Below are 27,406 nucleotides of genomic sequence, written 5' to 3' on the forward strand. Positions count from 1 at the left end.
TATTTTTAAGTAGAATGAGAGGACAAATGATGAATGAATTCAACAGAGATGTAGAGCCCAAAGCCCAACCATTTGTGCTGCAGTTCCAACCCATCAGAACTAAGAGCAAAGAACAATATTCTGCTGATACAACTTGTCCACATGAAGGGATGACACTTTGTACTTTAATTTAAATGCGAGTATTTAAAGTACCAATGAGGCTAACAAATAAGTAGCATCAATCCGTATTTCTCTTCCCTTCGCTTTAGTCAGCAGTTGCCAAAATTCAGGTGAAGACAGAATAACCTGGAAATCTCTGCAGGTTGAGTGGAAGTTTCTAAGCTTATTCTGACAACTGAAGTGCCTTCTGGATCAAATAATAATAATAAAAATGCTCTCGAAAATCAGCGCTTCCTTCAGCCCACTTTATTATATGCATTGCCCCAGAAAAGCTCCTGGCAGTTTATTTTGAAAATGCTAGGTACAAATCCTAATCATAGGCTCGGTTTCCACAAGAAATGAAAACATTGCATATGAGCCTGTAACTTCAGTAAAAGTGTTGACTTCGCAGGAAGTGTTATTGGCAACTGATACAGACACAATACTGTCCCTGATCGTTGTCTCCATCCTGATTGATTCTCGTGGGTCTTAGTCCCTCAGCAGTTTGCCCTGCCAAAACGAACTAACCAGGATGTTTCCAATCACTTCTGAAATCTTCACTGAGTACAGTTCCACTGTTACGTTTCCATGTAACTGTGCTAACGTGAAGTGTCAGAATACAGTTGCTATCTGTACTTTCTTGTCTACAGAGAGACATTCAGACAGATAGCTCATTTTACAGTTTATCTTAAATAGCTCAGAATCTTATTTCTTGTCATTCCAGCCTGCTATCTTATCTTTGCCAATGCTTAGCACAGGATGCTTAAGGAAGAGTTGTAAGAACAAACTGTGGAAAGAATCTCAGATAATTTATTAATCAGCATATCCCTGATGCACTGCAACAGGTAATACGAAAACAGCCATACTGAGTCAGACCCGAGGTGCAGCAGCTCGACGCTCACCTGGAACGATCACACAGGCACGAGTACAGTGGTGGAGAAAGCGAATAGTACAGCACCTGGCAGTCTTAAGAACCCCACGGTATCAGAGCTGTTGTCTTTATATCCAAATCATCCTTTACAGCTTTTCCTCTTATCAGTATCCACAGTATCAGTTTGGGGATACAGCCTGTAAAGCATTTCCTTCCTCTTCATACATCTTGGTCCTTGTGTAGAGGGGGTATTGAGCAACTTGCACAATCGTTACTGTGGTGGTGGTAGTGGTGGTGCAGAGCTCAGCTCGTGCATCAGGCAGTGTGTGTGGGGCAGTTGCCAGGAATTAAGTGATACTCTGGCATTTTGATTCATTATCATAAAACTGTCACAGTGGGTTTTCAGGGCCTAAGTACCTTGAAACTACAAATACAATTTGCAACAGCAACAAAAAAATAACCGGTAAGCATAAGAGAGAAGGAAATTTAAAAAAAAAAATCCATATGTTAAATGTTATCATGGTGTTATCATGTTATCTAAGATCAGCAACTCACCAGTAGTTTAGGTGACATGATTATTCCTCTACCCTAAACATCTGCTTGAACATTAGTTTTAGCTGTGAACATGATCCCTCTGTCATGATTGTAACAGCTTCCAAGTTGGAAGGAGGAATAGTACAGCTGTTCTTTACTCCTTAAGGTAATTTGATGGTCTAGGTGAAGCCAGAGGCAGCAGAGGTTATCCAAGAAGTTTAGGTAGATCTTTACGTATTCTTTGGGCCAGGTCTTTACCTGCTATGAAGTAGGATTATTACAGCATAAGTTTATTATCCTTAAAAAGTAGGTTGCCACACTGTTTTGTTCAAAAAGGTTAAAACAAGCTTTATTTTAACATACAAATCAGATTTGTTTACAAGGCAAAACATTCCCCTACAGTGGTAGCATACCGCATCTCATCACAGCATGTGCGGCCAGTAATCCTGAGATATGAAGGGAAAAAAAAATAAGCCCTAAAATATTTTTCAAGGCCAAAATGTATCTTTTCAGCCACTGATGCTATAATTGCCTCTGTTTGAGAGCTAAGAAAAACATAACTTGTTTTCTTGATTCAGAACTGCATTATCTACAAGCCAAATACTCAAGATACTTTTCTAATTCCCTGCTGTCATCCAGGTATACAAGCAAGTGCACTTGGGGAACAAACGAAGAGATTCAACTGTACAAGGTTAGTTTGTTAACACTGCAAAACTTCTTGAAGAGCTGGAAGATTTTTGATAATTTCAACTACTGTTGTCTTCATGAACTGTAGTCAGTTAAAATTATGTCCTATAATTTTATTCTCTACATTGTATTAAATTACAAAATAAAACTTACTCTGCTTCCTTTCACCATGAAGTTATGATACAGAAATACTGCTACTGCTTTTCAGAAGCTTTTAAAATTGCAGACATTTAAAGTCCTGTCCATAATATTGAAGACTACTTGAACAGCCTCATTTTGATACGAGGTTATATTTGTCAATAACATTAAAACGTAACGCAAAAGGTAAAGACAGTGAAAAGGTATAGATAGTTTCTCAGTTTAAAACATTTAAAAATAAGTTACACTATATATTATGGCTTTCTTATTTCAAGGAAGAGTGCCATCTCAAGTTTAAGCACTTGATGTTTTAACTAATTAACACACCACATACTCAGACTTTCCTTGTTTGAGTTTTAATGATTGCAGGAAAAGAAACCACCAAATATCAGTGAGAAAATTATGATGCCTCCAGAACAACTTTAATATCAAGAAGCACTTGGAAAAGAGATCTTTCAGAGAAATTTATAATTTGAATTAAAACTGAAAAATTTAATTTTAAAATGAAATTGAGTTGAAGTTTTAATTGAATTTAATCTCTTGGCATAAATAAAGAGCAAGACAAATCTCCCATGAACTTCAGCTGTCAAGACTTCATACTGAGCTTCATTTCAAAACATTTACACACAACTATGATAGCATTACACTACTGAGGTAATGATTTCTCTTCAATTTGTTATGCTAATTGTACAGCTAAGACACTAGTTTCATTTGGTATGCAGCTTATCTCAAAAAGGCTGCAATAATGCTAAAAAAATAGTATTAGGCCAAACAGCAACACAATTGCTCAATATTAAGTTTGGGCCACAATTAATAGAACAGAAGGGGAGGGTAGGAAGGTGCTTTAACCACAGTCTGAAAGACTGCATTTACTCAGTGCTGTTATTAACGGCTGAGTATACGTACTTTTTGAAATGTGAAGTTGCACTCAAACTGGACAAGCTATGACAATATTCAGATGTGTAAATAAAATAGAATTCTATCTTCATAGCTGAAGTTGTAACAAAAAGTGTCATTATGCAGTTGAAGTAGTGTTTGCAACAAGTTCATGGCAGACAAGCACAGATTTCAGTTATAAACATAATAAGCAAGGTGATGGGCACTGAATTCGGAAATATTTTCAAACTTAGTTTTAACTCAGGATAGAAGAGTTGCCAGTTGAATAAGATTAACTAAATACTGTAGGCTCCATGTCATGCAGAAGATGAGCTTTCTATCCCCTTCTCTCCAAGAAAAGTATCTGAAAGGCAAGCTGAAGTGATCGTTTTTGACAGTAGTAAAATAAAGAAGCAAATAGAAAAGTAGGTATTATCAAAAAAATCTTATACAAAATGCATCTGACCTGTTTTGGTTTTGATTATAAAAAGGCACTTCACATATTGCTAGAACTCTGATAATGTAGTTATCCTTTCAGCTTTTCTGTTAGAAGGATGTATTTCAAGATGGTTAGCATGACTATGCAAACATTCTTTATATGGTGTTTATCTGTTACAAGTTATAATTACTCAGAGTATCTTACACCATTTATTTAGAAAAGATTCATATTCAAGATAATAGCAGGTCTTCATACAATACTTCAGTGATGATGGATGATCTGTCATAAGCAACACACCACATGTAGTGAGTTCACGCTAACAAAATTAGTGGTGTGAATCTTTCAGAAGTGAGTCCTCAGTCTTTTGTTTTCCTCTCGTAGTCTCTCAATTTCAGCTACTAAGCTTTCATTTACAGAGTATCTTTCAAGTAAGGCATGCATTTCATTCTAGAGAAAAGAAAAAAAGACCCAATAAGCAGTTATAAAGTTGTGGGTTTTTTTGTTTTTCCAGCTTTATCCTATCCATTTCCATATCCCTTTTGAAAATTAAACAACTGAGATAATACTGTTTTTAAATTTCTGGTAAGAAAAGTAGTGTTTTTTTGACATACACAGTATTTTGATCAGTAATACATTAGTGAATATTTTATCAAAGGATATTTTGCACTTCTTCAGGATGAAATATCTACTAGTGCAGGTTCCATTAAAATGTTCAGTACCAAGACAAGGTCTTTTTTTAAATGCAGATCAAAAGAACAGTTTCATAAAATGGTAAAGTTAAAGAACACAACACAGTGCAGCATGTATGTGGTACCCTTAAGTGAAGCTTTCTGTTCTAACTTCCTCTACCCCATCCTTACCCTATTTCTTGGTCCTTTCCAAAGGACAATTAAATTTGTTTCCTTTTTGTCATTTTATAACTCCTGAAATATGAAACCCATGATACCTACCCAACATATGTTTACTTCTTAAGCACAAAATAAACAGATTCCCATTCACATTTTCCCCCTCCTTCACATCCCATCCTCCCTTTCTTGTTCTTAATAAGCAAAATTGATTCCCAGTTTTGACAGAATAGTTTACATGTGTTGACATTATTACAAGTGAAAATTGTTCATATGCTCTTTATACATACCAACTGCACATGGAACTGTTTGATCATCTCCACTTGCAAATTCACAATATCTCGGTGGCATGCTTCTCTGGCAGGGGAAGAATTGCAAAAGGACAATGCTTAGTTTTACTTTGGAAGCAGAAATTATCTCCAATCCCAAGTACCCAAAACTCTATACTACTTCACCCCATGACATCGTGAAATACCACAGTAAAAGCTGTTAAACCATAAAATGCCAGTTAAAGTCCTAAAAAAGTCATACAGAAAATGAGTTTTAAATGTTTTTTTATATATATACACAAAACAATTTAGGATTTTTTCTATTTAGAAACATCCCTTTTCAAGCCCAAGTATCCATTTCCTGTTTCCCTCTCTGAAATACTGTGAAAACTATGTTATTTACTTCATAAAACTTAGAGTTTCTTATCTAGGTCTTCTGCCAGATACAGCTTTACAAGCGCTGAGTGCTATGACAAGTATTCTTTGTTAACAGGATGCAGCAATTTAGTATATCACAAGGAAACTACTGTGAAATAACAAAAATGTTTTGAGTAACGAGAATTAGAAAGCTATTACGAAAATAGTGTGATAAAAAGAGAAAAATGCTTATAGTGAGGGACAAAGAAAGATTTATATGCTGACCTGGATCAGCAGTGCTACCATGAATTACTTATTCTGTTTATTATGGCTGGTCTGTCGTTTCCCCCTGAAAAAGGCAGTACTAAGAGCTGTATCACTCACCTGCTCACAATTAACATTCTACCGTAACTGCAAATTTGTAACAACTTTGAGAAAAGACAGATTAAGTCTAGATCTTCACATTCCACCAACCCTGTACCTCTGAAGTATTCACAAACAACCACACACACACAAAACTCAAAATGAATGAAAATAAACAGAAGTAGGAATACTAGACAAGTCAGCCCAGATTTGTAACAGATGGCAGCCAACAGGCAGTGGTTCGTTAACAGCCCTCTTTTTACAAAGCTGGTGCAAATCCACCTAGTCTGAGAGACCAGCCTGACTGTTACCAGAAACACAAGAAGCTGGTTTTTGACAAAGGAATTAACGAAGCCTCATGTTCTAGGGATCTGTGCCCTTTGCAGACTAATCTGCATTACATTCCCTATGATACTCTCCTAGGAAAGAAGGCAGCCTATTGCACTGATTCTGAGCTACGTGATTATCCATTAGACAGGCTTCTGCTAGGCTGAATTTGAGTTCTGCTGCCTTATCCCTCAGAGACTAATTCAAATCTTTCTGCTCTGTCTAGTCCTCAGTTTCAAGGAAAACAAAGACCTCAACAATTATAAAACTTTTGCTCCTGACAGATGTGGTTGAATTTGGCTAGTAGAATCACAAGCTGAGGGGAAACTGACAAAACATGGAATTCCCAGCACATCAGAGGGAAGTCTGATCTCCGGACATGCTTAGAACTGCAAATACAAGGAAACATTTTCACAAGGAGGCAGTGAAAAAATAACAGGTTTACACTTTTGACAAAGCCCTACATTTTTTTAGCCCATTATACTCAAGGGAATCAGCAAAAGACTTTAGAGTAACACTACACCATACTAAATCTGTAACTTCTGCTAATTTGACTTCTCTTTTTGAAGTGAATGGAACTTTACTTAAGTAAGTATCCACAAATACAGTTATCTTACACCAAGCATCACTTACAGCACAAATATTATTTTCTGCAAAGCTCTGCCAACAAATATGAAGTGTTTTGCTTTATACATGCAAAGCAAACAGTCAAAGCCAACACAAGCCAATTGTCCAGATCAAACTTGCCAGCGGTAACTTTAATAGAAGTCTCTCTAAGATAAGGGGGGGAGGGAAAGAAATCAGCATGAGTTTGCATGAAAGCAGTAAAGACCTCATTATGCACACAAATTTACTGTCTGAAAAGTATTCAAACACACTGGAAATATGTTAGCGAAGTCATGCACATAAAAAAACCCTCAGAGACATCAATCTAATTAGCCACGAGAGCTGTTCAAAATAGTCTCATACCTAGATTTCCAAAATTAAGGTTGTTAACGGTGTCATTTCCTAATGAGGGTAGGAAATAAACTAAAGTAGATGTTAAAACATCTTACTAAGAAAGCATGTCATTGAAAACAAAATGTTCTGCATAAATATCAGTACCTGAAGTCATCCATTGTTTCTTGTATCATGTTCTGAATGAAGTTTATTTGGATTGATGTCAGAGGTGCATTTAGTCTGCTACTCCCAATTGTTTCTACTATTTTTTCTGACAGTGAGCTGGCAACTCCAGCAGTGACAGGTGATGTTATCTTTGGACCTTTAAAATTAACAATAAATAACATTTTAAGAAGTCATTATAGTGGAGTACAAGAATGTTTCATCTTGAGGCTTGTTGATGCTGCGTTTCTAATACTACCAAGGGAGGAAAAAAAAAAAAAAAAGGTTTAGAACAAGTCTTTGTGGGCAAACAGAAATGTTCTAGAGGAGCTAACTGAATTTACAAGCAAACCCAGACTGATACATTCTGTCTTAACGTGTGGTCCATTTTACCAGGTTTTGCATCAGCTCACAGTTAACCACATCTAAAAATGGGCCAAAATGATCAACTTACTTGTTGAGGTAGTACCATTTAATGGTAGATCACGGGCAAGATGGGGCTGAGTATTCTTCACGAGTCGCTCATTTGTTTCGGGAGTCTTTGAAGCCGTGGTTGGAGGTGGAGGACTTAAAGTTCCAGATTCTGCACTTGCTGAGTTCAACTTGGAAAGCTGACAATCAAAATCAAAACCACAACCTTACTTATTATAATTATCTAATTGCACTCAAAACCTAGGTTTTCAGTATTTCTTTCAAATACTTTTGGTTTTAGAAACCTACTGATAAATGTATGTTTTCCTCCTCTAGCAACACTTCTTAAAAATTGATGGCTTCAATACCCCAAAATTGCCTCAGGTGCACATACATAGGAAGGAGTGCAAAAAAAAGATTAAGCCTCTTAATTTTCACATCAAACATCTTGTGCTAAATTTATAAATGTAATTCCTAACAAACTCACACTTCTCAAAGGCAATACAGAAGGAACCAGGATCTCAACAGAAGCATAACAAAAGTATCTCAAAAAGCAAGAATTTTGACAGGGAATAAAGAGAAAGAAGCAGCTGGAATTGACCTAGTAAATGACAAAAAATCATACCGGTGCAACCAGGCTCTTCTTACAAGCATGAAGTGATAAGACGAGGGGAAATGGCCTCAAGTTTCATCAGGTGAGGTTTACTTTAGATATCTGGAGAAATTTCTTTACTGAAAGGGTTGTGCGGCATTGGAATAGGCTGCCCAGGAAAGTGTTTGAGTCACTATCTCCAGAGGTCTTCAAAAACGTGCAGATGTAGAACTTAATAGCATGGTTTAGTGGTGGACTTAGTACTAGGTTAAAGGTTGGACTGGATGATCTCAAAGGTCTTTTCCAGCCTGAATAATTCTATGATTCTCTGAAACCAACTAATAATCATTCTTGATTTTCTAGACCAACCAACATATTTCTCAAGCTAGCCCAGTTTTGTTTCACATGAGCTTTTATAACATGAGCTTATTTAATCACAGAATCATATAGTGGTTTGGGTTGGAAGGGACTTTAAAGACCATCTAATTGCAACTCCCTTGCCATGGGCAGGGACACCTCCCACCAGACCAGGTTGCCCAAAGCCCCATCCAGCCTGGCCTTGGACACCTCCAGGGATGGGGTAGCCACAGCTTTTCCGGGCAAGCTGTGCCAAGGCCTCACCACCCTCTGTGTGAAGAATTTCTACTTTATACCTCATCTTTTAGCTGAAAGCCATTACTCCTTGTCCTATCACTACACTCCCTGACACAGAGTCCTACACAGCTTTCCTGTAGGCCCCTTTAGGTACTGAAAGGCTACAATGAAGTCTCCCCAGAGCTTTCTCTTCTCCAGGCTGAACAAGCCCAACTCCCTAAGCTTGTCCCCATAGGAGAGGTGCTCCAGCTCCTTGATCATCTTTGTGATCATCAGACTTGTTCTGGACTCATTCTAACAGCCCCACATCCTTCTTGTGCTGGGGGCCCAAGAGCTGAACACAGCACTTCAAGTGGGGTCTCACAAGAGCAGAGCAGAGGGGGACAATCACCTCCCTCGCCCTGCTGGCCACGCTTAATTTGATGCAGCCCAGGATACGGTTGGCTTTCTGGGCTGCAAGCACACGTTGCTAGCTCACATTGAAGCTTCTCATCAACCAACACACCCTGGTCCTTCTCAGGGCTGTTTTCAACCCATTCTCCACCCAGCCTGTATTTATTTGTGCTTGGGATTGCCCCTGCCCAGATGCAGAACCTTCCATGTGGCCTTGTTGAACCTCATGATGTTTGCACAGGCCCACCTCTCAAGCCTGTCCAGGTCCCTCTGTCTGTCTGGATGGCATCCCTTCCCTCCAGGGTGTCAGATGCACCACACAGCTTGGTGTCATCAGCACATTTGCTGAGGGTGCACTCAATCCCACTGTGCATGTTGCCAACAAAGATGTTAAACAGTGCCAGCCCCATGACCCTTGAGGAACACCACTCGTTACTGATCTCTACTTGGACATTGAGCCATTGACCACAACTCTGAGTGTGACCATCCAGCCAATTCCTTACCCATCAAGTGGTCCATCCATCAAATCCATGAATTTAGAGACAAGGATATCATGGGGAACAGTGTCAAGAAATATGTATCTGTTTTGCACTGCTGAAGACCAACACACTACAAACTGAACATTTTACAGATTGTGCCAACAGCATGAAGAGAGCTGCAAAAGAAGTTTAGCTGGCACACTATTACAAATTTTTTCCTTCAGGTAGTTCTATTGTCAGATTCTAAAAAGAGTACTCAGAACAAGCATTAGTAAAGTATACCTGTTTTAAGGATTCTTTAGATTCTTGTTTTCCAAGATTTGTTTTCTTGGTGTCAGTCTCGGGATGTTCTTCTTCTTCCTTAATTGGAGATCCCACAAGTGCATGTAGTGGGCTAGACCGTATCCCTTGTGCATTACTGCCTACAGGATTTCTTTTTACTGGAAAGGCAGTGGTGAGCTGTGGGAGAAAATCCAAACCTGAAAGGTAGGACTGAAAATCCAGACCTAAAATTAAAAGGAAAGGATAAAACACGTAGATTAAAAAAAAAAAAAAAAAAAAAAAATCAATAAAGACCAAATAAGCCACAATCACACAAAGAAATAACAAAAAAATCCCAAACATCCACACAAAACAAATAAAATAGTCACCGAAAAACACATCACACAAAAACTGAATCCCCAAATCCAACTTATGCTGTCACTGTCCTTATGAAAGTAATAAAACGTGAAAAGCCTCTATACATCACTCCAAGTTTCCTAAAGGGAAAACAAAATCACTTTAAGACCATACTCTTGGATTTCCTGTTACCACATGTTGTCTGAACTCCTCAGCAAGTTAGACAATTTCCAGATAAGCTTATGACGTTCATTTGTTCCAGCATCTGCTTGCATCATTTCTTTGCCTTCAACAGTATGACAAAATTAGCACGGAAGAACTAGCGTAGACTTCCAGCGACTACTGACAAAGAAAAATATACTAAAAGTATGTTTACCATCTCCTTTTCCTGGAGGATCTTCATTTGCTTTACACGCGATAATATCTACAAAAGAGAAGAATACAGACAAATTGTTTATTAAATTAATATTGATGTAGTTTTCATATCATTGCATCCAGTTAATAATTAAAGATAAATTGAAAAAAACAAATGTAATGCTATGCAGATGAATTATACTTTACAAATGTCAGTATTAGCAGCTTACCATCTCTGACGGGAGAAAACACATCTCCTAAACTATTTCGACCCAAGTCATCAAAATTATTTAAGTCCGCACTTTTCCCATGATCTGTTTCTTTAGATGGAATCACATCCAAGCTGCTGCTACGGGGAAAGCCTTTAAAAGGACAATAACATTGTTAATCATTTACACTTTCCAAAAATAATGTATGTTATTTCTAAATAAATTCAGAGCAAGCCTGATGCCTGGTAAGTCCAACAAGTACCTTAGAACTATCTCAGCTACCAACAGATTCTAATTAGAGGGTCAACCTGAACTGCTTATGAGCTGTCATCACAGGTGAACATACTCAAAGTTAAGATAGTTATTAACAAAAATACAGGTGGATTTTTTTTCCTCTTTTTGAAAAGGAAGGAGAAGTTCTGAAACTCATGCACTCATTTTTAGATAAATTTGCTGCATTAATTACGTAGATTTATAAAGTAACAGATGAGATAACTAGCAAATACACTGTTTGCTAAGAAGCTGACCACATTCAGATTAACAACATTTAAACTGATCCTAGAAGAAAATAAATCTGCTTCAGTCCTGACATTAAGCATTCTGAAAGAAATTCTACAAAACCTCTATTTTGAAGTTCACCTAATGTCAGGATATTCTCTGCTTATTTCTAATATTGTATTTCTAACACTATGAAATCAGAGAGGAATTACAGTTACACAAAAAAGAATTTGTCCCTATATCTTCCCTACTCCATTGCCAAGACTTACTCCTGTCCCAGTCCAGAAAGAAAAAAACATCCATCTTTCAGATGCATGGTAGCATGCACAGTTGTCTGCAGAACAGAAGCATATCTTCAAACATACACACACTTTGATTATTCAAACTACAGTTTCTAGATTGGGAATACATGGAGAACTGAACTGAACTGCTAACAACCACCTAAATAACTTTCAAAGTTTATTATGCTTTGGAAATTGGATCGGGAATATAAGCAAGGTGCTACTCTGCCCTCGCTGAACTCCTTCCTCTAGAAATACCCAGTTTTTGCTTATGTAAGATGAGATGTATGTGAAAAGTACCAGTGCTACTCAATACAGAAATAAGTTTCCTATAAATAAATAAATCACCTACTACATAAAGCTTCTGTATGTGTACCTACTTTATTTAAATAAAAAAAAAACCTTTAAACCTATAACCACTTCTCTATATGGGTTCAAGTGAAAGTGATCTGAATATAACTTTGTGGATGACTACACTTAATCATGTCCAAGTATTTGCATAAACTGGGACTTGAGTCAGGTTTAAAATATCACTTTAATCTATTATTATACCACATTTTCCACTCTATCTGCCAGTTGTGAGGCATGCATAGGATTGTGCTTGCAAGTTAAGTGAATTACTCAGTTCTGAGTCAGACTACAAATGCAGTATCAACCTGTGCCAGAACCTTCAGAAGGCCTACACAGAAAAAGCACAATATAAAAACAGGACAAAACATTTTTTTTTTTTTTTTTAAATCACTGTAATCTAAATGCAGGAGTTATCTAAACCACAGAATGAAGTTTATGGGAAGGCTGCTGGAAGTACATACAAACGTCTCATCACATTTTGAATTTATTTAGAGATTTCGACTCTAAAATAATCTGTGACAAAAATCTCCAGACCATTTACAAAACGTATCAATAGGGGCTTTTTTGACTTAAATGTGCCATTAGATGACTTTACTGAATACTCCTTATTTCTCCAAGGCTAAAACTGATCTTCAGGGCTTACAAAAATTTCCAGAGAACAAATGCAGTTTGTGGTCTCTCATCTACTACTATTTTTAAGTTTAAAGACTGTATGTTCTTTGGTATACTGGGCACTTTACTTCCAAACATTCCGCTTTACGGAAAATATTTATTTCATAAACCTTTATTTTCTTAAAACATTTACTGATTATGAATGGTCCTACTTAAGGGTTAACAACCATTACATTTTCAAATAAATATAATACGTCATACGGCTTTTTAAACTTAAATACAATTTCCACACTATGCAGTGATGGTGATTAGCAACACTTGGAGCACATAGAAGCATCCTACTTCACCTCACACTTCATTGCATACCCAAGGGAGATCATTAATACGTGTCCCTATGGACTGCAGTGGCTTATTGCCTAATTAGTGTTGCTACATGTACTTCTCTTTATTTAAAAAGGGAGGGAAAAGTGCCATTGCTTTAAAATGGCTTGGGGAGTTTAATAATCAAACTAACAGAGTTATTGAATTGACTGTGTTTTCAGAATTCTTGAATTCACTAAAATTTTTACAGCACATTTCATGCAGTGCCAGAATTTTAGAATCATGCTTAGATTTCTTAACAAAAAAATTGTTAATTTCGGAAGCATAAATACCAAGTACAGTTATACAACTAATCATACTTGCAACTATATTTAACATTTTTCCTACCATGTGACATAATGCCTCTAACAACAAAAAAAATACAGTGCAGCTCTCACTTAGGTTTTTGGTTTTGTTTGTTTTGTCTTTTCCAGTTCATGTGTCTAGGTTGTTGTCAGGTCTGTTACTCCTGTTTACTGATAGAATCACAAACCATTAGCTCTGCGTTCCATACAGACATTACGTCAGGAAGTACATTATGCATGTAAGGATAATCTACAAGAAACTCAAGACAGAGAGTCCCACAACATCACCACAAAGCTTTTCCCTTCAATGTTTAAATATGTATATGAAGCCTAAAATTCCGGACTTGAAGCAAGAGCTTCTAAAGCTTGTAGTCTGACCAAATTTACTTCCCACAACCTCATAGTCTGTCTCATGCTGTGGGGGAGGCAGAAGGTGCAGATGTGCATGCACACGCATACTGCTTTGAAACAAACACCTTTCCCTCAGAGTAATTTTTATGTTGTAATGGTCAAGGCATTAAATTTTTTTACATCTTCAAAATGATGCCAAATAGTAATTTATAGGAGTAGGAAGAAAGCACTACCTGTTTTCTCCTGAAGAAACTCTCCTCCCTTATTCTCATTTGATGCTGTCAGAGGGGATGAAACTGTTGCTGATGTCTGAGAAGCTAGATTTTTTATGCCAATATTTTGAATTGCTCCAAGATTACTACCAGCTTTGACTTCTATTCTTTTGGATACAGGCTTATTTGAAGAACCCTTAAGGTTGGACTAAAGAAAAAAAAAAAAAAAAAAAAGAAATTATTATACTTTTACTTTCAGATGAAAAAATAAGTTCAATTCTCTTTGTTTTGAAACACTAAAATAAGTTCAAATTGCAAAGTCTGCCTAGGAGACATGCCTTTACAAATCTAAAAAAAAAAAAAAAAAAACAGAACTATATCTCTATATCTTAATGTAATCTCAAAGAACATGGGAAAATTCTGTATTATTATATGAATATTGTATGACCCTGCAAGAGAATAGAACTGAAGGTAATGACAGAAACAACTGACACTAGCCAATTTTGAACTTCGGCTTACACAGAGGAAAAATAAGAGATTACGTTATTAGGGAGTTTTAACGAACAGTCAACCACCAGCAGCAAGTGCGCTGGAAGAACAACAAAGTCTTGGAGCGGTAAAGAATCCACTTCAAAAGGTTTTGTCCCATCTCCACTGGGTATGGGTATGTGGATTTTTGGACCAAGTAGAGCCTAATTAGGTCTTGGAAGAACCTCTTAAGCCTTCTATGCTATTTAATCAAATCCTCCACAGATAAAATACCTCAAGATGGGCTGCTGTGTGTCTTCCCCATAAGTGAAAGGGCCATTGCAAATCTTTCTGCTGCTGCCTGGAAATTAATTTAAGATACCACAAACTGATCTGCTGTGGCAACATTCACACAGGAAGTTTAAGATTAAAGTTTCACTCATTTCTACATTGAAGCTAAGGAGGAGGAAGGAAAAAAAAAAAAAAAAGGAAAACTTCACATAAACACCCCCTCGTTCACATGAGACTGAGCAGTTAATAAAGTTTATATCTCTGTGTTCATATGAGTCAGCTTTGCTGGCATCTATAATGCTTGGAAATTTATTAATATTTCTCCGATTTTAAACTTAGATTTTCTTTTATTAATCTAAATGTTGAGCAATAAAATGGAAAGGCTTTGTACGTTTTGTTTTACCTTGGAAAAAGTGCTACTGAACTGAAGACGTATGCATTTCACACAACCTTTGTGAGCAATAACTGTTTTCACTGGTGATGTCATTTTTCTTAAGTCATACTGGCAGATTTTTCCCCGGGAGCATCCTATAGCCAAAGTAGTACCATCAGGCATGAAGTCCACTGTTGTCAGAGGAAAATCTGCTACTATAGTTGTAAGTAATCTTCAAACAGGAGAAAGAATAGGAGAAAGAAACTTTTAGAAGCTCATCAAGATATTAATTTTTATGGTTAGACTTATCAAAACGAAGTAATTGTAGAAATAGCTTTAATATTTCAGCTACAGGTCAGTAGTTCCACTTCTCCTGTGCCAAGTAAATTCCAGTAAAATACCTTAAGGAACAGTGGATTAGACATACTAAGTATTGATGTTTAATAAATTAAAATTGCTTCTGCTCCAGAAGATTTCATCAGGACAGGATCAAACTGCCTTCATAAACAGCTGTTCTGACACCTAGATTAGTTGCTGCTGGAAACGATAATTGCAGTGGATATATGGCTTATATCCTCTAGTTTCCCAAGCCTATCGTTTCTAGCCCTCCCACAAATCTAGGAAGAATTCAGGTCCTATTTTGCATCCTTCTACTAAATCCTCCAAACTAGAGTAAGATTCCTGCTTTATTCAGCTAGAGTAAAAGCAGACTAAAGCACCCCGTGCTAAAACCAAAGTCCCATGAAAACACTTGCCATCCCATCCTTTTACTACACAGTCCGTCACCTGCTTTTTCCATCCAGTACCCTGTCCATATTTAAAGCTCACCATCTGATCAATTTTGTGCACTTTACCACAGCTATGTCCTGTGTCTAGAACCAGAAAAGCAGGCAAGCTAAGTTCAGGTTGCTACAGCTCCTCACAGGCCATACTCGCCATCACAGAAGCTATCCCATCAACAAGAAAGCCAGTAAGCAAACACTTTTGAGCAACCACTTGTGCGGCGCCTGAATTAGTTTCCATTTTAAGTTAAAAAAAAAAAAAAAAAAAAAAAAAAAAAAGCAAAAATGACTTTGGAACAGGTTCTCCAACAGCAATATGCCAACCACCTCAACCTCTCTGAACATGGTCTGAATTAAATATTTAATGTCATAGTTGGATGTGCTTTTTTGGCTCGTAAAGCCCCTGTAAAAGCAAAAGGTCTTTAACATACTCACTTTTTACTTGAAGTATCATAGAGAATAATTCTTTTATCCAGACCTACAGTTACAAGCAGCAACTCATTGACTGGAGAAAAGCAGATTTCTGAAGCTGGTGCTTTATGAGTATTTTCAAAATTATGATATGGGTTCTGACTATTTACATCCCACAGGGTTACATTTCCACTGTCAGAAACACTGCCCAACAAGGATTTCTTAAAGGATGAGTACTTCAAGTGTCGAATAGGCTGTAAATAAACAAAGAGACAGACTCAAGTAAGTTTTAATGCCACTACTAGGCATTATTAAATATTTTATATACACACTAGGAATACAGATGTTATGTTAAACTATTTTACAAAGGCTGGCCACTCTACACACTCACAAGTTCACTTTACATTTGAATGCAATTTTTACTGTCTGGGAGCAGCATGTGCCCTGATCAAAAACAAAACAAAACAAAAACAAAAACAAACAAACAAACCTCACATGCTGCATCTAAAAATTAAAGAAGCAAAAAGATACATTATTTCACTTATTCATCTACTACCAAGAGTATTAAACTTAATTACCCTCCACTGATTTTTGCAAATCCTTGGGTACAGGCCAATTTGGTAAGACACAGAGACTACAGCTACTCAGGTACAAAGGTCCTGCAGAAGAAGAGACTTTACCCTGTGAGCTAGGACCACAGAATGGGGTAACACGCCTGAGTTAATCACATGCAGCCTTGCTACCACAGGACTATATCATATTGGAACTGAAACTGCACTTCAGAAACAGGAAAATGTTTTGTTTTCCACCATATTCCTTCAGAGGATGCCTCAGAACCTCATTTCTCTAATACTAAATTACAAGAGTCAATCTCCATATTAGTTTTATTTATGGCCTATTTGCACTAATTCACTCCTGTGACAGTAATACCCTTACACTTCAAATTGTTTCCTTAACTCCCCAGTCAGCATCACAGCCTTGTTGGCACCCTCCCTATTTCAATCTCTCTTGAACATGGACAATCAAAATCTTGTATGATGGTCAAAATATTTTGCTACTGCCTTTAAAAATGTGGTAACACTTTCTCTTTGTACTGTAAATACTCTTCCTGACATATCCTAGATGGCATTTTCTTTTTTTGTGATACAATCTGTTTTGGTTGCTCATTGCCATTTTACGATCAAGAAGCCCAAGCCCTTCCTTCCTTTGGGAACTTTCAGATCACAGTAATGCCAAAAGCCTCTGTTGTGACCTAAGTCTGGTACCTTGATTTCTGTACTGGCATATTGCTCCTATGTCTATTATTGAATCCTTTTTGGACTTTGTCACAATCCTCTCTTTTACAAGCAGTACCTTCCAACTTTGTCTCATCACAGTTCTACTTCTCTTATTATAACCATTACTGAAAGCATTTAACAAGGTTAGCTACTGATAATCAAATCCAATGTTGTTCTTTCAATATTACTTCTTTTTTCCCCCGACAGAAACATTCTTACCCATCCTTAATTCTTCTTTTAACCTCCCTCCTCTCTAATATTTTCTCACAAGGCACTGATTCAAGCATTTCACTCAAGTCCAGATACATATTTTATCTGAAAATGTTCTAGAAAAAACCCTAGTATACTGTTCTGGCGTAATCCATGCCACAATGTACAGTACTAGACTTTATCCTCTTTAACTTCATTTTACTGGTGTTATTTCATGGATCATTTGCCTCAAACGTAATTTCTAGCACTTGTGTTGTATGTCTCAATGGAAGCCCAGTTGCTCCACAGAGAAGTGTTCCCCTCAACCACATATTCAAATAAAACAGAAGATGACTGCATATAGTTAATATGGACCACCGCCTGGCAAGATGGAGACATTTTTATCAGCATATATCAGTTTATCTCCACAGAGCAATGAAATATGAATAAACTCAGGAATAACACCTTCAATTACATACATAATCTATGTGGGAAACATTCCCATCCCTCACAGCTCTCCAATCCACCCTTCCTTACTGCCCTAGCATCTACTCACATTCCACTTTCTCCTTCTTCTGCCCTCCTGCCCACCAGTATTACTCTCCCAGCCCTCCTCAAATCTGCCTCGTTATCCTTTCAAATCTCCCATCTTTTCTCATTTTCTATTCTCATCTCATAAGCCCAAGGAGAATTCTCTTTTCTTTCATACACAGGCATTCCCCATATGAGCTCTACTCCACACTTCTCACTGAAGGCACAGCATTTCCTAAGAGCAGCTTCAGTTTAACTTTAGTTTGTTGATGAAGGACATGCAAGGTGTAGGGAAAGCTCCGATTCTCTCCTCACTGCCACTGATTCAGATGAGCAAACTTCTCTCGCAACAATGCGATTGCTAGATCAGACTTGGGGAACCAAGAGGATTATATTTGTGCACATTTTATGTGACAGTCAGGTCCAGGGGGATATATATATGATACTTGCTTTATTTTAAGTCAGCATAGCTGAAACTCAAATATGCTTAAGTACATCTCCAAATAGAAATGGGTGTCCATTTTCTAAACTAGGAACAAAAATATTTTCAAGATTATTTAGAATGCAGCAATTATTTGCGAAGAGCCATGTTTTGAAACTAATCTCTCAAAACTAGAAGAAAAGGAGCAGCCACAAAGAAAGTTTCACCACATCTCTGTAAGTACAACTCCTGGTGATTTCTGGGAATTCTGCACACACAGAACTTGCAAAAACATTTTTAGCACAAGGTACTGATCTGGCAAAGAAAGTATGAAACCTTCTTCAAAACATTTTACTGGTTGATGTAGCACAACAAACCACATGCATCTTTGTGCCTTAGCTGTGACTGAAGTAGATTTGCTGTAGAAAATAAAAAGTACGTTTGATCTTTAAGCTTCACAGTAAAGCAGCCAAACAAGGAACAGTGCACTTCAGAAAATGGTTAGCCCATTGCTGAGAAGGACTGATTGCACTCAGGGCTTTCCCCTGTTGGAAAACAAATGAATAGACCAAAACTAAACCAAAAGTAGTCTAGTGTTATCAACTGTCTCATTTAAAGATAATATAGATTCTTTATCTCCTTTACCTTAGTGAGCCATCTAAGAGAGAAAGCAGTCGTAAACCCAACTGATAGCTTTAAAAGCTGAAGACTATTTCACTATATGGGGTGACCAGAGCTCATCACACATCTTTACAAATCAGCCAGCTGTTCAAACAACTAAAATAAATCCTGTTGCTAGGAGAACAGCACCAGGCAGTGAAGACTTGAACAATCATTATGTTTCAAAACAAACTTCAATTCAACCTCACAACAGCAAGCAGATAAGAATCTGGTAGCCTTAATGAATACCAACAGCAAAGACAAATTATGGGATCGGCAAACAGCTCCCTGCAAGGACTCGACTCTAATAAAGCACAAAGATGTTTCTAAATCAAAATCAATTAATAGAATGTAGGCCAATACTCATATGAAAAGAAAATTGTGTAAAGTCACAGAAAGCACTGCAACCTTGGGCTCTTCGACTACTTGTAGAGTCTATACAATTACAGAAATTAACTGGCAAGGAAACTACATTCCATCATGTGGAATCAAACAGAGACAAGCTAGATTTTATAAGGTTAGCTTGACCTCACATTCCCCGATTGTAGAAAAGTTACTAAGGAGTGGTGACCCTCACTAAGCCAGACAGCCAGTGCCAAGATCAAGCAGAACAATACACCGTGTATCTATTCAAGCTTGCTCTTAGAAAACTGGGCCCCTAAACTATAAATCAAGTAAAGGCTTGTTCAATCTCTTTAACAGAATTACACAAGTCTTCATATATTTGCTTCATTGCACAATTAATCCAGCAATTCTCTACAAGTACCAATTAACCCCCCCAACAAAAATAAAGCTATTTTTGCACAAAAGAACAAAGATCATTCTTAGAACATAAGCTAGGCTGATAAACTGGGGCATCCAAGTACTCATCACGTTAAAATGGAATTGAGTTCTAATTTTGTAAATTAAGACTGCAATCAAATAACTGCACCCCTTTAGAAAGTGTTAGAGGCCCCTTTAGAAAGTGAATAGTAGCTCTGTGCTCGCAATTACTTTGATTTAACACTTCAGAGATCTTTAGCCATCTTAAAGGTCACTCGGCTTTGCAGTAGGCCTCTTGATTTCATCTGCCAAAACAGCTATTCACTGCATCACTTATTCCTAATCACTTTTTGGTGGAAAGAGTTGAATATATCAAACAGGTTGATGCAAATCGTCTTCACAAGAATTTTCTTTTTAACTTTCCAACTAACTAGCAGAAGAGTCCCCCCTCTGGATATTCACCTCAACCTTTTAATCCATCCATGGATATTCCTGTAGCTCATCTCACATCCATGTTTTTCACAACATCATAACAATCAAATCAGAAAAATGAACTGACTATATAGACGGATTTTTAAGATCTAACCAAGCATGAAGTACAATTTTGCTTCAATATAAGTATGAGACTATGGTGATGGATCAAAGATATTGCAGCACCTGAAAGCAGAGACAGTTTGAATTTAATGGATTTTCTCCAACAAAAACACCACAATCCCTGTGATGCTGTAAAGTCATAAGACATTCTTCATCAAGCTATACTGTTTATGCTATACAGAAGAAAAATTTAACTTCCCACTCCATCGTCCATCTAGGACTGAAAAGGCTGTTGCAGTAACAGAAAACTATGGCGTAACTTCAGCATTCACTGCAACATTAAAAGTTGGATTTAGTACCAAGGCAATGATTCTCCATCCCCTAGACAGCTCCTACTTCTATGAAAATGACTCAAAAAATTAAAAAAAAGTGCCCAAAGCACAAACTCTTCACTTTTCCTAAGACAACTTTCACACTAAGAAGTCACTCTGGGACTTCCAATGGGACAACACATCTCCTTTGCTACTGCAGATGCCTTTATATCAAGGGAATTCCCCTAACGATACCTACTAATTTTGCAGTATTTTTTGAGTCTGCAAAAAGCATTTGGATTTGAGACCCCTACCGCGGTCCTTAAGTAGTACATCTGTTTGTGTTTCTCTTTTCAGCAGTTTCCTTCACAAACTGCTCATCCAAAACTCTTACCTAAATACCTAAGAACGTAATATAAAAGCCTCATTGCTTTTACTCTTTGAGCAGCTGTACAATTTTAATCTCTAAATTAAATAAATTTATTATTTCTAAACATCGGCTGAGATTCTCCCCTACTGTACGGATAGCTCTGCTCAGCTGTAAATCTGATTAACCTGGATAAATCAGAACCCAGGCTACGCACTCTTTGCTGTTTGCAACAACAAACTAACGCATTGAAATCCTGCTTCGGTTTGTAAAGCTGACTATTTTTTGTTCAGGATTCAGATGCACAGAAGTTTGTTCTTGAGGCAGCAGAGCCTACAAAATAAAGTTTGCTGTCAACTGTATAGAAGTAAATCATACAATTGTATTTCCATGTTACCTATTATTTAAGACTAGAAGAATACACACAGAGGTCTGCTCTTTAGATGCTTTAGAGCACTCTTAAAAAAAAGTTAAAAGGAAAAAGATAACTAAACTTGAAAAAAACACACACGTTCTGGCAAATTATTTCAAAAGCAGAAGGCTCTTGATATGTACTTTCAATTTCTAAGCACTAAATGTGAATTAAAGCTTCCTACTGAAAAGTAAGTTAATACAGAGCCTACCTGACGGCTGCCATAGCCAAAGGGAGTACTTGATAAATTGGTGGTAACACTGTGTAGAATGATTTCACCACTCAAAGACCCAGAAGCAATGTAACAGTCGTTCCAATTATATGTAACGCATGTAACTTCATCTTTATGATCCTGTGGAGGAGGGTTGGAGAGAAAGGGTTAAAGACATACAGGAAAACCATATCCATGCTATTCATGCTTTTGGGATTGATTGCTTTTTTCCTGATCATCTGTAACATTAATATATATATATATATATATATATATATATATATATTTAAGAGTTACTGTGGAATATCAGAAAACAGTAGCAGAACATACTGAAGATCAACCAGGATATCTTAACCACTGTTTGGAAGTTTTCAGAAGACTGCTTTAATAAATTAGCAAAGACAATACTGTAATTACATGCAGTATTTCAATGAGACAACCAGAGAACTACCACATGTCAATGTTATTTTAAAAGTAAGGTCTTTCAGAAACCAATGATGATTTTAAGAGACTTTCTATTAATCTGAGGTACTAGTGCCAACTTCCCCTTCTGTCACCTGTAGCATTAACACACACACACACACTTAACCAGATAGCTTTTCATTATCATCATTTGCAACAAGGATACTGTGTTTACTGAAAATGCAGGGAAGACAAAAAAGCATTTTTAGCCCAAAAAGTATAAAAAGATATATAAAGTATTTTATTAGCTACTCAGTAATTTTGTTTGAAACCATAACTTGAAGAATCAGACCTATGCTGTAGCATCTTTCTTCAAGAGATATCCTAAATAAGGGCAAATCACCTCTCAGAGGGATCATGGAAATTTACTAGACCATCGTCAATCTTGTGTGTTATAAGAATTTAAAGAATTTGTCTAAATTGTCTAGATCAGCTATAAAGAGATGACCACATCCCAATTTTGCATTTAAATTCTTATTTAAGAACTCACACATAACATTAGTTCTACTAAAAAAGCATCTTCTTGGTTGAAATATCAGAAACAGCAATTATCTGAAATACAGCCTTGGAAAAACGCCAGAGAATATCAAAACAAGTTCTTAAAATACAAAAACTGTTCTGAAAATTTAAACATTCGTTATTATAGACTTGTACCTCTGGAGTCATCAAGTTTAGCACGATTATAAAATTCAATTTACTATTAACAGTCCACAAGGAACACAAAGTTCAGTGAGACACACACATGTGCTAACTCCTACCTGTGAACTTGATCCTATAGATATCTGACTTAGAGAAAGCATGTTATTACAATTTGCAACAAAAACTAGAACTCAAGAAAGGTACAGTTCTTCCCCAGCCACGCTTACCTTAAGGCTACGGTGAATCCTTCTAGATTTGAGATCCCAGATATTAACAGTATTATCGAGGCCTCCACTTGCAATATACAGGGAACTAGAATTTAAGCTCACACACGTCTGTTTTGCCTGATAGGAAATAAATATAAAATCAAGAAATATGTTAAAGATAATTAAGAGACTTATTCAAGTCTACTTAAAAGCACACTGATAGTGTTTTCACCTTCATTAATACAAACAGTCCCACAGACTGATGACACTATGGGTACACTAGTCATTTCCCAAGAAGATGCATTTAAAATCCAGTTCAGTCTGCACGTATGTTTAATATACTTTAAGGATTAAATATACTAATAAACTCTCAAATGCTCACGTCTTCCTATCCCAATTTTACATTCTTTGAGCATCCTTTTCCTCAATATGCATTCTCCCTTTAAATTTTAGCTCTCTCATTGACTTCTATTTAGGAACAGACTTTTAAAAGAAAATGCCACGTTTAGGAAAAAAATCCTTAGAAGAATACTAAAAAGTTGTCTAAGTCACGTACTTCACATTCCCTAAACATTACAAAGAATATTAAAGCAGCAAACCTCATAATTCCACAAAGTGCTTCTTTTTAAAATAATCACTGAAGTACCAGCTTTTGAAAAAAAACGTCAATCTTAATGATAGACCTACATCGAGGACAAATTATTCAGTTCCATCACGTTGAAAATTCACTTTTAAGTTCCTGAGATTTGAAGTAGGAGAAAAAACAAGTCCATCTAATTATTGACATGGTAAAACTGGGAACGATTGCATTAGGTTTACATCAGACTTGGTAGAATCTCTGTGACAAACTCTCCACCTCTGGAAGTGTTTACTTCTGTAAACCTCGAAGCCAGGTTGGAGCACCTTTTCGGAACATTTCCAGACAAAATTAGCATTAAAATAGCTATCCAGGGAGAATAATTAGAACTGTTTGGAACACTAACAAGTCATTCTGATATCCGTGTCAAGAAACTCTCCTAAAACTATGTCCAGCTTTCTCAAGAGTTTACAGTGTCACATTTCCGTTCAACAGGAAAAAAAACTAATGCCTGTAACTGAAGTTCACCTATTTCACAGAACTATTTCAGAACCTAGGGCACAGTTACTCTAAGAACAACCTTCGTATATATTCATGTTTTTCAATGTACAATTCACAGACACGCGTAATGCTGACAAATGAAGTTTGAAAATGAAGATCAAACTTTCAGCTCTGTACTGCTGACTGCTTTTATTAGATCAAGGTTGAAGCCCTGACTGCCTGGTGCTGTCACGCAGGGGTTCAATGGGCAAATTCCCTTAGCAGAAAGCCACCAGGAGCAGATGCTGATGTATACATACTGTATGTGTTAGTATTTTTTCACTGGTATAACTGTTTTAGAAGCACTGTCTTCCCCTACTCCTGACGTGCATTATATACAAGGACATGTTTTTCGTATGTCAGAACCTTTAACTATATAGAAGTAAAATTGATACCCAACGTGCAGAGGAGCTAAGATATAAACAGTACATGAGATGGAGTCTGGCAAAATAAATAAATAAATAAATAAATAATTAGTCATACTTACTCCTTCAGCTATTTCAAAAAGTGGAACAGGTTTACTTTTACAGCTTGAAACAACTATTTTATCACCAACAGCAGAAGCAGTGACCAGGAAGCTATCTTAGTCACAAGTTACGGACCATAACTGCATTGCACTTGTGATTAATACAAGCAACAGTAAGTTTCCCTTAATGAACAGAAAACGTTGGTTAAACAGTCCACAGTACTGTACCTCGAAGGGACCTAGAAATAGAAACATAAGCTATTTTACGAGCTTTCCTTAAGAAGCTCTTGCAGCAACTACAGCCCTTACTTTCCAGTACAAGGCAGTGCAATTTCTTTCTGAGAAGTATCTCCAGTTTATCCAGTATACATTCTTGTTACCCGACCACCCAATAAGAGCTTCATTTATCACTAGAGTTCAAAGGAATGTCTGTTGCTATTAATACGCGATTAATTTAAAGTAATGTCCTGTTCATGACAAATGTTAATTAAACCAGTTCACCATATTGTTCCTGGAGTACAGCAAACATATTTCCTAATCCGTCCCTCTCTGCAGGGAGAGGGGCAAGGAAGGGGCAAACGCAAGGTAGTATTTGCTGTTTCTTTCATAATTTCCAGACATTTTAGCTTAGGCAGAGCCAAACCCAACACTTTACACCTAACAAGTGGGTTAAACACTCTAAAGAATATAAAGTAAGATACTTTGTTGTTGTAGTTTGGAGGGAGGAAGTAATGAGGCAGCTCAGAAGAACAAGGCATGACAATGCAGGCTGTCTATAGCTAAGTTCACTAATAACAGATGTGTTTATATATTTATACATGTCTTGTATATATACACATCTAGATATATACACATACGTGTGTATACACACACATATACATTAAAAAAATAAGCCTCTGTCATTCTCCACAATATACTTCAGTTTCTTTGCAAGGAAAAAAAACATTAATTTGTCCTCTGATTGTTTTATCTGTTTTCCTCACATATCCACATTTTCTCAGACTTTAGAGGACAGACTAATTCAGGACTTCCAGGACATCATGTTTATCTGCCAGCACACTGTCCTTCTTTCACATCAAGATGAGACATTGCTGTCCTTTCCTGTGGCAGGCATACAGCTGTTTGCTCAGTAGTGCACTACTTTCAATAAATTTCTCATACACTCATCCCAGCTGGCTCTTCATATCATCCTATTCTAGGCCTCCAAGACAGGTGTAAGGTTTAGGGACAGTTCTATCTTCATGTGTAAACCATAAGGATCCAACACATTCGTGTTTCCTCTGTAAATGCTACAAACAGCATGCAGAAAACCACTGCCTACAGAGTAAGAGGTAAGAACACTTTAGCAAACACTACTTCTACCAAAAGAATCCATGGGAAGCTGTTCAAAAAGAAGAAAAAAACCAAAGCCAAACAAACAAAAGCCCTCTCAATCTATTACAATTACATTACATTTTCCTCTCTACACTATGCATAGAATTTTACTAAATCAGCAATTGGGTGGTTTTTTTTTTCATCCTTGTCAGTAAATTAAGCACTGCCTTGAAAGTGAAAATTGTAATCAACTGCTAAAGAAACAGTAAGTTTTACAGTTGGTAGGCAATTCAAGGGTATCATAATCATTAAAAATGTGTTAACCCCCTAAAGGAAGAAAAACTTCTTCAGAAACATTTACCAGCGTGAGTTTATTTTGTAAATCACTTCAACACAGAGAACCACAAAATTTTCTTCACAGGATATACCAATCTTTTTATACAAGAGTTCACATCAGGGCTGTCATTTACAGATACTTTAACCCAAAAAAAGATGCAGTGCAATTTTGCAGAACACCCACTGAGCTGTGGCTGAAACTGTAAAGGATACTATTGCTGGCCCAACAGAGTGAGCTGACTAGATGTGGGGATGTATGCGGGTTGAACTGCTCCACCACCGTTATAGACGAGGAATCCCATATTTTAACATCGTCTCCAGCTGAAGCAAAACGTACGCCTTCTTGCATGGCTGCACCTGTTTTTGGAAAAACAAGTCAGTTAATGAAAACATGTATAAGACATAAAACAGGTCACTTTGCAAGTAAAGAAGAATCTCATGTACATCATTTACCACCGCTTTCTTGGTAACTAGGACATTTATTTGGAGAGTTACACTGTTAGCACCATTCAACTGTGCTGGAAGCAGCAGAGGCCCACGTTTTTTTACTGAAATTGCTGCAGGGAATATATTTTCCTTTTCACAAAGGAAACGCCGACTTCTCAGCGCTATCAATCCAGATAAAACCCATGCAGCAGAGCCCGCTAGCCTGCAACCTGAGCCTCCGCTAGAGACGAAGCCTCCCACCGCGAGCATCTGGCGGCCCCGCGTCCCGCCAGCAGATGGTGGTAGATCAGCTGGAATCGGCCCCCGAGGGGCCGGGCAGCGCTCCCCTCGCCCTCCCACGGGAGACGGCCCAGAGCGCCTTAACCCAGACCCGGGTAGCGGGACGGCGGCCAGGACCAGCCCCACCTCAGCCCCGCCGCATGAAGCAGCCCCTTCCGCCCGCCCAGCCGTTCCCCCGAGACTTCCCGGGGCGCACAGCCGGGGGGAGCCGCCGGAAAGCCGCCGCCGCGCAGCCGCTCCCCTCACGGGTCCCGCTCCCGGCCCCACGCACCTGGCCCCGGGGCCCTTCCCGCCCAGCGCCTCCCCGGGGATCGGGCCCGGCCCGCCCCGCGATTGGCTGAGGCGCTCCTGCTGCCGGTTCCCTACGGGGTCCGGCGCTCGCTCCCGGCCAATGAGCGGCGCCCCAGCCGCGCCGCGCGCGCGATCTCCCCGGCGGGGCCCGACTTTCCGCGCCGCGGCCAACTTCGCGGCCCGTCCCAACGGCCCCCGCGGCGCCTACGGTGGCCCGGAAGGGGCAAGGGGCTGAGGGGCGGGGCGGGCGCGTCCTGGTGCCGCCGCCGCTGGGGCTGGGGGGG

At 38.0% G+C, this 27,406-nt stretch overlaps 1 protein-coding gene across 3 annotated transcripts; it reads right to left on the reverse strand.

Annotated features, from left to right (window-relative positions):
- Positions 1-1,863: 1,863 nt before the first annotated feature.
- Positions 1,864-27,345, reverse strand: NEDD1 (NEDD1 gamma-tubulin ring complex targeting factor). 3 transcript variants are annotated; one of them, XM_035337544.1, is made up of 15 exons: positions 27,103-27,335; positions 26,319-26,462; positions 24,477-24,571; positions 22,894-23,010; positions 21,566-21,706; positions 15,915-16,144; positions 14,728-14,929; positions 13,587-13,773; positions 10,617-10,748; positions 10,409-10,456; positions 9,697-9,920; positions 7,400-7,556; positions 6,949-7,105; positions 4,819-4,885; positions 1,864-4,130 (listed from the first exon to the last, which is right to left on the reverse strand). In XM_035337544.1, exons 2-15 carry the CDS (start codon positions 26,452-26,454, stop codon positions 4,026-4,028), a joined length of 1,998 nt encoding a protein of 665 aa, XP_035193435.1. In that variant the 5' UTR covers positions 26,455-26,462; positions 27,103-27,335; the 3' UTR covers positions 1,864-4,025. The 3 variants fall into 3 exon arrangements, with proteins under 3 accessions (XP_035193435.1, XP_035193453.1, XP_035193445.1); XM_035337562.1 differs by having other exon boundaries at positions 4,026-4,130; positions 27,198-27,345; XM_035337554.1 differs by lacking the exon at positions 27,103-27,335 and adding an exon at positions 26,802-26,895 and having other exon boundaries at positions 4,026-4,130.
- Positions 27,346-27,406: the final 61 nt, after the last annotated feature.

This window comes from Oxyura jamaicensis, chromosome 1 (genome assembly GCF_011077185.1).
Source record: "Oxyura jamaicensis isolate SHBP4307 breed ruddy duck chromosome 1, BPBGC_Ojam_1.0, whole genome shotgun sequence".
NCBI classification, from domain to species: Eukaryota; Metazoa; Chordata; class Aves; order Anseriformes; family Anatidae; genus Oxyura; species Oxyura jamaicensis.